The 12,576-nt window shown below is 41.1% G+C and overlaps 2 protein-coding genes and 1 long non-coding RNA gene across 8 annotated transcripts; 2 read left to right on the top strand and 1 right to left on the bottom strand.

The window, feature by feature from the left end:
- Positions 1 to 227: 227 nt before the first annotated feature.
- On the top strand, positions 228 to 5,542 carry LOC146378957 (uncharacterized). Of its 6 annotated transcripts, none has more exons than XM_084942159.1 (15): positions 228 to 329; positions 759 to 837; positions 1,064 to 1,179; positions 1,277 to 1,345; positions 1,508 to 1,882; positions 2,006 to 2,107; positions 2,326 to 2,558; positions 2,656 to 2,834; positions 3,430 to 3,547; positions 3,622 to 3,713; positions 3,822 to 3,936; positions 4,304 to 4,405; positions 4,607 to 4,768; positions 4,900 to 5,049; positions 5,281 to 5,542. In XM_084942159.1, exons 3-9 carry the CDS (start codon positions 1,065 to 1,067, stop codon positions 3,494 to 3,496), a joined length of 1,140 nt encoding a protein of 379 aa, XP_084798285.1. In that variant the 5' UTR covers positions 228 to 329; positions 759 to 837; position 1,064; the 3' UTR covers positions 3,497 to 3,547; positions 3,622 to 3,713; positions 3,822 to 3,936; positions 4,304 to 4,405; positions 4,607 to 4,768; positions 4,900 to 5,049; positions 5,281 to 5,542. The 6 variants fall into 6 exon arrangements, with proteins under 6 accessions (XP_084798285.1, XP_084798283.1, XP_084798288.1 ...); XM_084942157.1 differs by having other exon boundaries at positions 4,607 to 4,774; XM_084942162.1 differs by adding an exon at positions 2,930 to 3,334 and having other exon boundaries at positions 3,430 to 3,713; positions 4,607 to 4,774.
- Positions 5,543 to 8,207: 2,665 nt separating this feature from the next.
- LOC146378956 (uncharacterized) lies at positions 8,208 to 9,615 on the bottom strand. The gene is made up of 2 exons (XR_014801534.1): positions 9,070 to 9,615; positions 8,208 to 8,349 (listed from the first exon to the last, which is right to left on the bottom strand). It is a non-coding gene; the product is annotated as an uncharacterized LOC146378956 (long non-coding RNA).
- A 907-nt stretch (positions 9,616 to 10,522) lies between these two features.
- Positions 10,523 to 12,230, top strand: LOC146378955 (latent-transforming growth factor beta-binding protein 3-like). Its single transcript, XM_084941638.1, has 5 exons — positions 10,523 to 10,571; positions 10,793 to 10,951; positions 11,034 to 11,123; positions 11,253 to 11,381; positions 11,565 to 12,230. The coding sequence occupies exons 1-5, from the start codon at positions 10,523 to 10,525 to the stop codon at positions 11,714 to 11,716; spliced, it is 579 nt and encodes a 192-aa protein (XP_084797764.1). The 3' UTR covers positions 11,717 to 12,230.
- Positions 12,231 to 12,576: the final 346 nt, after the last annotated feature.

Genomic DNA, 12,576 nt, shown 5'->3' with positions numbered 1-12,576 from the left:
TTAACATTTCTCAACAAAAACACATGAAAGTATCACTGATAATTCAACAATAAAATCGCTTCATGTTGTGGCCATCACACAGTGTTTTCCAAAGTGATTCACGAGCTGAAAGTGCTCAGATTTAACGTACATAATCCTTTGTTAGGTTTATTATTTTCATTTCACACGTAAAACACATTTATAGAGTCATTCACCACTCCTGTTAGTTTTGGACGTGCTCGGCTCCAACCAATCAGACGCAACCTGTGTAAGCAAAGGATGATGGGAGAATGGAGAGACCTATTTATAAGAATAAGAAAATGAGGCGGAACTGATTGATTCTAATGCAGGTATGTAAAAAATACATATATTTAAAGTAATACCTTGATGTGTGTTTCAAAGTTTGTTTTTCATAAAAGCTTCAAACAAACAGAGGTGACTGATCTCGGAAACGGTTTAATGCATTTAAAAATGGCTACAGCTACTGTCAGCATGCTTGCTAGGTAATGACTACACGTGGCTACTGCAGCATTAGCCATTTAATCCAACGATGATGGATTAAATCTATTACAAACGTTAAAGGACTTGTGTGTTGCAAAATACCCTCACATGGTGCGTAAAGCAGTTTTTGCGCTAAGAGTTCTGCTAGCTCTTTATAAACTGATGATGCTAACGTTAATTGCTAACGTTAAACGGAGCGCCAAGACTGAAAATCATTTGAATTGCGTTAGTTATGTGTTTATGTCACGGAGTTCTGCAAAAATCTCTTTCCTCTTTAGCTTGAAAATGAGTGATTCAGAGGATCCCGAGCTGGAGGAAGAGCTTCAGGCTGCTGACGAACTCCTTCAAGATATGCAGGTAACATTTTTAGTGGAAACAGTTGTTAAAGAGGGAACACGCTTGTCTAATATTTTGTACGGAGTAAACGTTATATTATTTGAATTTTTTTTAATAAATTTTTATATATGTGTGTATATATAAGTTTATGTCAAATTAAGTTGGTTAACTTAAGATGTTTGATAATCTTTGCTTTAATCATGGACTGTATTTTAGGTGTTCCCTTTTTTCCTTGTTAATTGCGTAGAATGATGCACAGAGTGAACCTCAGCCAAGACCAGTGCGCTGGAAAACACGTGACAGACAGGGAGATTTTATTCCTCAGACCATCAACCAGTCGAAGTACTAGTTGCATGCCACGTGGTCAGTGTTCACACAACCATTGATTTTATCTCACAACTTGTTTTCACCAAAGAATTTCAGTAAGTAAATATTCTTCAATCTCTTTTTTTCCCCCCAGTGTCCAGAGATCAGCATCAATGTCCACGTGAAGAACCTAGTTATGTTGCCAGTGTCAACCCAACAAAAGGTACTTTACCTTCTTGTATATATTGTGATTTCTGTTTACTTTTATATTTGTTGTTATAGTTGAGTTATGCAGGGCTTTTGTGCAGTCCTAAGAAACATACTGCCTAGAGTGTTTTTCACTTTGTGGAAGAGTTTCTTCCTTTCTTTATTTTTTTTCTGTTAGTGTATGGAACTGAGGTGCTTCATCAGGAGCTCCTTCAGATGTTGGAGGATGGAGAAGAGGACGCAGCCATGGCTTGTGAGACGTCATCTGAATCAGCTGCTACTCACTGGGCGATCAGAAATATGGTGTCCTCGCAAAAGTGGAAAGAGGCCAGGCCTTGTCTTATAGACAATATGTTAGCTACTCTGGATCCACAGTCACACCGTGTGTGTCAGTGTGGCAAACAAGTAGTTGTGAGGTGTCTGGACTGCCTGCCTCTTCCATTCCTTTGTGCTGACTGTGATATTGCAGTTCACACACGCTTTGTCCTGCACAGCAGAGAGGCAGTAACAGGAGGGTTTTTGCAGCCTACATCAGAGTTTCACAAGCCAATAGGTACGGTTTTTAAGTCTTATGCATTTCTTGCTATGTACTATGAGTGGGTGCTGTTATTGTATATTTATTGTGTATCAGTTAATTTCTAATTCTTTTTATATATATTGTGTGTTTTAATGTTAGTTCGGCTGTTGCCTGTGCAAAGGCCAGACCATGTGTGTGACTGCCCAGCAGGTAACGTTGAGGTTTCACCCGGCGCAATTGTGGCTCTTGTAACCATAAATGGTAAGTTGCCCTTTTGTCACACACTACATACACAATAGATGTGTTTGGAGGTTTTATTGCAAATTGTGCATTGCTATCTTGGTTTGAATTACCCTCGGCCCGCAGTATATGTGGGCACCTGTCAAAGGTCATTTGGATTTACCAGACCGATTTGAAAACAACATGAAAAAAATGAATGCTTTGAGCCATGACTGAATTTATCCTTATCCTTTCTAAAGGCCGTTATAACCTTGCACTGCCAGTGGTGAGCTGCACCAGCTGTGGCCTAATGTGGTCCCCCTCAGTTAAGGACATCCTGGGTAGTGGATATTGGCCTGGCACCTTAAATTTCTGCACCCTGTTTTCAATGGATGTCTTTCAGTCTTTCTATGACATTAAGAAGGCTGCACCAGGGATGTCACTTAAGGCATTTGTCAAAGTGCTGGATGAACGAACAGCCCATTTTGGAAGGGTGAGTTTCTAAATTTGCCAAGTTTAAGGAAATTGTGCAAATCAATGTTTATGATGACTGTCCTTGAATATTCTGTTGTATGTCCTCTATGTAAAAGACTGGCCGAATATCAGCTGATGCCTTCAGTAAAAGTTTCTTGGAGTGGAGTGCTGTAAAGTTTGAGGTGGACAGGATGTGCAAGGAGCCATGCTTTAGCTGCCCTGCCTGCACTCCAGACATGCTTGCCGTCTCAGTTGATGGAAACCGCAAGCTTTATCACTTTCAGTCTAATGCAAGGTACGTTATGCATTGTGTACATAAGTCAAATATGGATTTGTAGAAAAATGTATTTTAATGTTTCTTTTCAAACAACTGTCACTGTGTTCGTTCAGCACTTCAGAGCAGGGGAACTTGCTCTGAAGTGCAAGGGGAGTGTATAGGTCCCAGGGAAAGGGTTGTGCGGATCTTCATCTTGGACTGCAGCAAAGGAGTCGTCCAAAAAGTCCACTGGGAAGTTGGATGAAGAGGGCATGGAAATAGCTGTTTGTCGCCACGGAGTCCTCTTAGCTGCATTGAACATGTTTCGAGGGGAGATCTTTGCTTACCCCCTTTTTCTCCAGAGGGAGTTGGCAGCTAACGTCCTGGGACATATTACGTTCCTTTGCTCCGATGTGGCCTGTAAATATTTCCCCTATTTAACCAAGGTGGCTCAGCAGTGCCCTGAGCTGAGGAACCTCTTGTCAATGCTTCCTTTTCTCTCCGTCATGCATGCAAAGGCTCACACTTGGAAATGCGAGGTATACTGCAGCTTGTAGTTTTGGATTAGTTTGAGACATTTTGTTATAAGGTTGAATGAATTCAGCAGTCATGTATTGTGACCTCCTTTCTATAGATCAAATGGGGAGGTGCGTTTCAGGATGGGGCCGGTTCAACAGTTGGAGAAGAGGTGGAACAAGTAAACAGTTTCCTGTCTAGGGCGGCCATCACAACGAAGTACATGTCTAAAGCAGGTATGTGTCCGTGTCTGAGATTCCACTCAGTCTCCTGCTCATTAATTCTTATTTGTATACTAACTGAAATGCAGGGCGAACAGACATGCTGACCCTCCTGGCTTTGGGCTGGAACAAAAGGAAAGTGGAACAACTGGGCCGCACTTTGAGCCAGAGATATCTAAAGGTGATTTATTTATTTTTTCAAAAACCATTTTAATGTGTGTGGTAATGGGGGAAAACACCAGTACTCTTTTAATGTCAATATGAATGACATTTATTAATGTATTCTTAGATCATAAGGATCCTTAGAGAACAAGTGGAGAGCCTGAATGCGACCAAAAATGAGCTGGGTGTGGATGACGACACACTGCAGCAATGGGTGGCCGATGTGTAGAAATGGGCTGAAGGTGAGTCTCAATATAATGCACTCGTGTATAACAATAGGACCCACCATGGCCTCATTAAAGAACTTAAGGTAGAATTAAGATCTTTCTGACAGTGTCAACAAACAATGAAAAAGAAGCCTTGTAAAAGCAGAATTTATGGCAGAGTTGTTGCGTTTCATCAAATTGGATAGAACCTGGGTTGAAATGATGTCGTACTAGTTGGTTTTATAAACCTGAACACCAACATACTTGTTATCTCATGATAATGCAGCACATGAAGGCTCCAGATGTCTTATAATGAATGTCATCAAGTCAGTGATTACAGAGTCCACTGTAGTTTGGTGACTGTTACTCATCCTGTATTCTGATTAATATTCCTCTCACTTAGAAAGTGATCAAACTGATGGCAGCCTTGGAGCGTTGCAGGCACGAATAGAGGAGCTTGTCGTCGTCATCAGAGTGCGAACACAAAGTCTTTACAGACAAAATGGTACGTCCCAGTTTCTTTGAAATGGACCGTTTGATACTTAGTTTGTACAGCTTGTACAGCTACTTTGTAAACAGAATAAAATCAGATCCAGGTTTGTTTAAGCTGGATGTGATTTGTTCTAGCAAACAAATTGATGAGTGTAGATTAAAATGTAACTATATACATTATGTGAAGGTGTGAATTTTTTATGATTATTTACAGATGGCAACAAGAGGCGACACAGAATTCGCAAGGTCATCTTAGTTGAGAAGAAACGCTTGGCGGCTGCTGTTGACGACTACAACAAGCTCGCTGAACCAACAAAGCAAATCGTATCCAGTGATGCCCTCATGCTGACCGACATTTGGCCCTGGCAGAGCACAAGTGAACGTAAGCTCTTGATTTCTAAATATCCTTTTTAAACAAACTCCCAGTATCTGAGCAGTAGTTGAATGTTTTGTTCTTGAATCATAATATGCTACTATGTTTTCCCATCTGATGTTGTTAAACTGTAGCTGCTGCTGACCTCCGGACAAAGAGAAAGGTCTTGGTGATGGCTGTGAGGCGCCTGAGAGAGGAGGAGATGATCCTTTGCAGGGAGATGCAGCATCACTGGACAGTGTTGCGAATGTGATCTGTGGTGTTGGGGACAATCTCCTCAGACTGTAAGCACATCTTTTATTTATTAATTTTTTGATGAATCGATTGAAAATAAGAGCAGATGCTAAAGTCTTACTGGATCTTTTACCTATATCTAGATTGCTAGCTAACACTGCCTTCTCCCTTTAAAAAAAATGTTTAATTACAGGATCCTAATTCCTTGTGTTTATGAGGTGAGGTTTTTTTTGTTTGTTTTTTTTTTTTACTTATATTTATTTGTTTTGTTCTTTTTACAGCCTCCTTTGTTGGCATGTCGGAGGATGCACAGAAGGGACTCTGTAGCCTGGTTTTTAAAAAAAAAGTGAACTGAAAGCTGAAATGCTCAAAGTAAAGGACGTGTACAAGAGAATCCTCAGCCACCAACCACTCCTGGAAATGGACTCGGAGGAGGAGGAGGACATTCCAGACGATGCCACTGAGAGTGATTTGAGCACTTCTGATGAAGACTGATTGTGTCATCATTGATGTTATGTTTGGTAAAATAAAAAGTTAATCACATCTCTGTTTAATGTGATTTTTCAACAGACATTTTACATTTTGAGAAGAAAAATGGAATTTCCTTGGTGCAGTTGTTTACCCTGAATCATTCTTTCCCATCTAATTTAATGACTAGTGTACATGTTCAGATACGATAACATAATTTAATTTATGGGATGCTTTCTGGGCTGCTCAAATTATCACAAAATTTAAAAGCACCAGGCAGCACACTCACAAGTAAATTTTTTGTTCAGTGTTTTGTCGAAGAAATCAACAAGTACAATTGAGATGTTTGCTGTAGTGGTGTGTTTTTTAAGAAGCATGCCAGCACACTGGTGAACTGACAGTCCCGGAATGCACCCGAGCCAGTGACTCGCCCCAGAGCAAATGAAATTGCTTATCTAGAAAGGCAACCGTCATCAAAGAAGAAGTAAAAGAGTAGGAAACGAATGGTAAGGGAAGGTACTGTGGGGTAGGAAAGAAAGGCCAGAGCTGTGCAAAATGACCTCCAGCAGGCCACAAATGTGCACGTCTGCTCAAACGGTCAGAAACGGACTCCATGAGGGTGTTATGAGGGCCCGACGTCCACAGGTGGGGGTTGTGCTTACAGCCCAACACCATGCCGGATGTTTGGCATTTGCCAGAGAACACAAAGATTGGCAACTTTGCTCCTCACAGATGAAGGCAGGTTCACACTGAGCACTTGTGACAGAGTCTGGAGACGCCGTGGAGAACCTTCTGCTGCCTGCAACATCCTCCAGCATGAGTTTGGCAGTGGGTCAGTTTTGGTGTGGGGTGGCATTTCTTTGGGGAGCTGCACAGCCCTCCATGTGTTCGGCAGAGGTAGCCTGACTGCCATTAGGTACTGAGATGAGATCCTCAGACCCCTTGTGAGACCATATGCTGGTGCGGTTAGCCCCGGGTTCCTCCTAATGCACGACAATCCTAGACCTCATGTGGCTGGAGTGTGTCAGCAGTTCCTGCAAGACGAAGGCATTGATGCTGAGGACTGGCCCGCCCATTCCCCAGACCTGAATCCAATTGAGGACATCTGGGACATCATGTCTCGCTCCATCCACCAACTGCACCACAAAATGTCCAGGAGTGGGCAGATGCTTTAGTCCTGGAGTCTGGGAGGACATCCATCAGGAGAGCATCTGCCACTTCATCAGGAGCATGCCCAGGTGTTGTAGGGAGGTCATACAGGCATATGGAGGCCACACAGACTAGTGAGCCTCATTTTGACATGTTTTAAGGACATTACATAAAACCAGATGAATGATTCTGTATTGCATTGATCAAGGAACCAACCCAATAGGAGCTAAAGGAATCCTCTTGACATTACTTCACTCAGTAAGTTTATGTTATGTTTAATGTGCATTTTCTTCATCAGTTTAGAACATAACATGTTAGCGCTCCCTGGTCCTTTTTGGAGACAGATCCTGAGACAGCAGGCAACTATGGAGAACTCGTGTCAGCTGTGGTAATTAAGGAATACTTTGATTTAATATTGAATTCATGACAACTATCCTCAGGCACATATTCCTGGATATATATAATGACATAAGTAAACTCCCATTTTAGAAACATTGCCTTCTTTGATCTGACTTATTGCCTCAGACTTTGGCCCTGTGTCCCCAAAACTACAGAAAATCCATGACACTGAGTAAGAGGCCTTTATCATGTTATAAGTGAGAGAGTTTGGTGTAACAGTGGTTGAACATGCCAAATCAATCCACAACATACTGCCATTCCCCAGCTGTAACCTGCATATGCATCAAACCAAAATCCAGTATCATAGCCACATGATAGACATAAAGATGAGGTTAAAGGGCTGTGTCATTTTGCCAGATAGCTTCATCCCAAAAAAGATAAACATTCTTCAAAAACAAAAGTTTGTGAATATTTCCAGTATTGCCAGGCCTAAACCAACCTGTTAAACTTATCAAATTATTGTCATAGATACGAACCTATTGATTGAAACAGAATAATCCATTGAAGCCTCCATCATCATCCCAGATCACTGTTACTGTTCAGATTATTTTATCTCTGTTTTCCTCTAGAATGTTTTGAAAATCAGCATTTGATCAACAGACTTTTTAAAAGTTTATTTTGATCCTATTGTTTACGTGTGTAATTGCATTTGTATTGAAATTATGACAGGAAAACCCTTAATCAAATTGTATCTTTGATATCTAATAATAATATTAACAATAATGTTACATATGTAATATGTACACAATAATAATGTGCAAACAAACAAGAAAAATAGCAAAAAATGTCAATTTTTTTCTAATACCCTGTGTATATATATATAAAAACCACATATGACCACAACTCCAAATGTGCAATTGTCACTGCATCTAAACATGACATATTACAAAAAGGTAGAAACATATAATATACAATATGTTCTGAAGCTGGTACTGGTGCAGTTAACTTTGCTTTAGGCTCCCATACACAGTAGGTGTTACTTACTATACGTGCAGTGCAGTATTACTTTAACTTGTAATATGTTATAATAAGCAAGTCACTTCTATATTTATGAGGATGTAGACAATAATGTTGGCTGATATGTAAAACTATGAGATATCGAGTGCAGGGAAGATATTATTGATCGATCAGATTCATGAATGTGTTAGGTACTTAAGCCACAATTAGAGAGTGAAACAGAGACTGACACTGGTTGAAATGTATAGTAAATATTTTATTTTGAACTTTTATGCTGAACTACAAACTGTGAACTGTGCGATCTCTGCGACCTGTGGTGCCTGGTTTACTGTGTGTAAAACTGCGCAGGTTCCCATGTGTCATCCCACACTTTGCCACTGTCAGGAGAAAAACATAACAAACAACAACGACAACCACACACAAAATAGGATAATTTAGGTTGTGACATATGACAATTTTTTAGGATGAAATATCTTCTATATTCATGTCATGCTTTATACACCTTCACTGTAATATAAATCAAGTCAGAGAGTAATAATATATGTAGTAGATGTCAAGCAGGACCACAGCAGCAGCCACGATCCATCGGAACCTGCTGGATGAGAGAGCACAGAAACTCCAGGGAAGAAGTTTAGTTAGTAACATGCATGAACTGCATTACTGAGACATGTATGTTTACAGATGGTGAGGGAGAGGGGGAGAGTTTTCAGTAAAAGGAGACGTGACTGCATCTTCAACCAATACTGAGCCTGCATAACCCTGAAAGAGACAGACAGAGAGAGGGGGGGGACACTAACCCCCAGCAGTCTGGTCCTGTTACAGCATAACTAAGGGCTGAGCTGAACCAGCCCTAACTATAAGCTCTATAAAGAAGTAAAGTCTTATGCCTACTCTTAAAAGTGTTGACCATGTCCACCTCCAAAACTCATAATGGACTTTGGAGGTGGACAGCTATCAAGCTCCTCACAGAAGAGGAGCTCGATAGCTAAAAGCTCCCAATTTACTTTAGTCCAAATACATGAATTCAAATTGAGGTGATAACTATTTATCAACAATATGAATGTCTGTTCCCGTCCAACAAAGTTGTTACTACATACCATGTTGAGCAAGGCTTCCACTTGACTTTAACTTCTTCTTTTTCCTGAAAAACATGATATAAACAAACAATTAATTAAGAAAGACATGCAAGTTGCATACAAAAAGGAGCTTATAAACATTTGTGTACTATTGAATGGCTCAATATATTATACAATTAGTTTACAAAAACATAAGAACCACTACAATGCTTGTACTGCCAGCATCGAGTGCATGTCAGCAAAGCAACACTGCTTACATTGTGGCTCACAAGCAAAACTAACTGAAGCAGATGTTACTGAATGGGAAGGAGCACCTCCACATCAATCACTCCTTCTGAGCATGATGTCAGGAGGACTTTAAAGAACGTAAACATCAGGAAGGCAGCACGACCAGGTCGTATCAGGTGGTATGTTCTTATTTAATGTCCTATTTGGAGCGAAATACAGACTCAGTGGCTGAATTAGTGTAGATTCATCAAATACAAAAGCTTATGGATAGTCAGTCAGGCACAGTTCAAATCCGGGAAGTCCAAAGACGCAAAAAAAATCTGCACAACAGCAGGCTAAATTACTTACATTTACAACTCTCCTGTCTACTATCTCTTCATATTTGAAAATCTTCTGTGTACGGTGTTTTCGGCATTCTGAAAAATAACAAATGAAATATTTACATGAGGTCTGTAAAACTGGAGAAAATGCAAAAATTAAGAAAAAGAAATCTTAACAAACTTAACGAACCTGTCATGTGTTTCGTACATTTACAGTACAGTATGCGACCCATATCCGATCATGGTATGACAGTGTGAATGGCACAAATCCGATATTTTCAAATCCGATCTGGGTCACTTTCGTATGTGGTACTGAATCCGATACATATCTGATGTTTTAGAAAGCGACTGCTGTTTGAATAGTCAAGTCGCATTAAATCCGTCACACGCCAATTATCAGCGCCGGAGAAGCGCCCGATAAGACATCGCGAACGCTTCCTGGCCATCCCATGTAGATGTTAGTGAAACTGTTGGGAAGACAACGTTGGAGAAACGTGAACATTTCATTTATACTGTATAATCTGCAGATTCTGACAGAAATCTGCGACTATCCTTTGAAGCACCGCTCCTCTCTAAAACAGCAATAAGGGTAATTATTAGGCCATATGTAAATAACAAAATAACTTTATAACTTAGAGCAAAATTGGGAAACGTAAAGTCCGAAACAAGTCTTTATATTAAGGGCCATCAGTCAAACAATACTGTTTGGTTTGAGTCTAAACAGAGCGCGTTGTGTGTGACGTCTTCTTTTGCGCATGTGGCCGCTTTGAGCGTTCACACTAGAGTGCGTTTGCTGTCACATTTTATTTGTAGTGTGAACAAGCAGACATAAAAATCGGAATCGAGCATTAAGACCTGCAGTGTGAACGTAGTCTAAGTGTGTGGGTGGCCCGATACTTTTGTCCATATGGTGTAGATGGATATACATGTCTGAATGGGCGCCTGATGCTTGTTACTCCCAGATATTACAAGCTTGTAAAAAAAAATAGTAAAGTATTTGTGTGCTTACTTTGTAGTACAAATAAAAGTGTACATTTACTGTTTTTAGGTGTAATTTGCAATGTGAACCAATCTGACTTTTTTCAAATATTGTATATTAAGATTAGTATTCTTTACCTTCTCTTATTAAATACACTTGAACACTGAGATCAGTTAAAATTTCACGACTTGTTTTTTATCCTTTTTTCCATCTCTAGATCGGACTGCAGCTCACAAGGATGTGTGCTTCACGCGAATTGAGGAGGGCTGGATCTGCAGCGAGCCCCAGAACTGGGTGGTGACGTATTCAGAGTGCTGCTGTCACTTCGGTCGTGGCTGGGGGCCCGAGTGTAACAGCTGCCCTCCCAGAAACTCAGGTGAGCTACTGAAAACTTGCCAGACCTCTTTAGCACTTAATCCATTTATTGAATTAACAAGAATTTTATCTGTTTTACCCAGCAATGTTCAGCCATCTGTGTGGGATGCATCTTGAGACGGAGTCAGACGGGGAACAGGATTTGCAGGCAGCTTTTCCCAATTACAACCCGGGTGACACTCAATGACGGTTTTTGTTAAAAATCAGTGATAGCTGAAACATTCCTGCCCTCAGACAAGGCTTATTTATTTACCTCTTTCTGCCCCCATTTTCTCTTTTCCCCTGGTTCGTTTTGTGAAAAGGTGACAGTTCAGAAGAAGATTCCGACGAATGCAGCTGCGGACATGGCCGCTGTGTCCGTTCCTACCTGGGCACTATGTGTGAATGTAACCCAGGCTTTAGGCTAGACTACTCGCGTGCTCGCTGTATAGGTCTGTCCTACATATACACTACAAAAATGCAAATACACATATTCTTTTAGAGTCCTAGATTCTCTTATTAGTGTATGTACAGCAGCCAATGTGCAGATTATAACTTTGTTCTGTCAACTAATGTTTGGATTTCTGTTTTATGGCTCATTGTCACTAATGAATACTTGTTTTTCTTTGTTCCAGACATTGACGAGTGTGCAGAACCAGATGTCCGTGTTAGTCCATGCAAGAACGCTCGCTGTGTGAACACTTCTGGCTCGTACAAGTGCTTGTGCAAGCAAGGCTTTGTGCACACGCGTAGGCCAAACGTGTGCATCCGTCGCAGAACTCGGTAACCTCTGTGCGTTGCTCTGCGTGCCGCTACGTCTCTCCCCATCTACGCGGCGTGCACAAACAAACCAGCACGTGCAGCTCTTACACTCCTCTCTCATGGTACATACATGGGACTGTGTGAACGCAGTAAACATACAAACATGTTGTCATCGGGAGCCACGTCATAACAATATAAAATGTACAAAACATATCATTGTCAGCCCCTTTTTCATTGGCCAGTCCACATTTTAAAAAAATCTGCAACACAGATAAGGAATATGTTTGTTTATTTGTGCGCTAAAAGTATTTTGTAATTATTTTTTTTTATTTTGAACTGTTTTTGTAGTTTAAATTGTGCATTTTGTGATTTTTGTCATTGACCTCCCAGTTGCTTTTATCTTCTTTTGAATTTTTGATTCAAACAATGAGGACATCCTCTGATGTCTCCTTCCTCAACGAGCTCAACAACTTTTATGCTCGTTTTGAGCGAGGGAACCCCACAACCACAACCAAAGCAGACGTGACGCCAGACCACCAACCTCTGACTCTCTCCCCCACCGATGTAGGAGCGGTGCTGAGCAGGATCAATGTCCACAAGGCTGCAGGCCCTGATGGCATACCCGGGCGTGTTCTCAGAGCGTGTTCTGGGGAGCTTGCAGGAGTGCTGACAGACATATTCAACCTGTCCTTGGCCCACGCTGTGGTACCGGCCTGCTTCAAATCCACCTCCATCGTCCCGATACTCAAAAACTCCAACCCATCTTGCCTCAATGACTACCGCCCAGTAGCACTCACCCCCATCATCACTAAGTGCTTAGAGCAGCTGGTCCTAGCACACTTCAAATCCTGTCTCCCCCCCACCCTGGACCCCCACCAATTCGCA

This window comes from Perissodus microlepis, chromosome 10, assembly GCF_051167445.1.
Source record: "Perissodus microlepis isolate ML-2025 ecotype Zambia chromosome 10, ASM5116744v1, whole genome shotgun sequence".
Taxonomy (NCBI): Eukaryota; Metazoa; Chordata; class Actinopteri; order Cichliformes; family Cichlidae; genus Perissodus; species Perissodus microlepis.
Note: the sequence above shows the minus strand (reverse complement) of the source record. Positions and strands in the feature narration are given on the sequence as shown.

What these genes read in the sequence shown, in the direction of transcription:
- LOC146378957 (XM_084942160.1), top strand. Translation starts at nt 1,065, where the DNA reads ATGATGCACAGAGTGAACCTCAGCCAAGACCAGTGCGCTGGAAAACAC. An exon ending in CAGTGTCAACCCAACAAAAG is followed by an intron (nt 1,346 to 1,507) that starts GTACTTTACCTT and finishes TTTTTCTGTTAG; the next exon opens with TGTATGGAACTGAGGTGCTT. An exon ending in CACTTTCAGTCTAATGCAAG is followed by an intron (nt 2,835 to 3,429) that starts GTACGTTATGCA and finishes TCCTTTCTATAG; the next exon opens with ATCAAATGGGGAGGTGCGTT.
- LOC146378955 (XM_084941638.1), top strand. Translation starts at nt 10,523, where the DNA reads ATGTCTGAATGGGCGCCTGATGCTTGTTACTCCCAGATATTACAAGCT. An exon ending in TTTTCCCAATTACAACCCGG is followed by an intron (nt 11,124 to 11,252) that starts GTGACACTCAAT and finishes TTTTGTGAAAAG; the next exon opens with GTGACAGTTCAGAAGAAGAT. An exon ending in CTCGCGTGCTCGCTGTATAG is followed by an intron (nt 11,382 to 11,564) that starts GTCTGTCCTACA and finishes TCTTTGTTCCAG; the next exon opens with ACATTGACGAGTGTGCAGAA.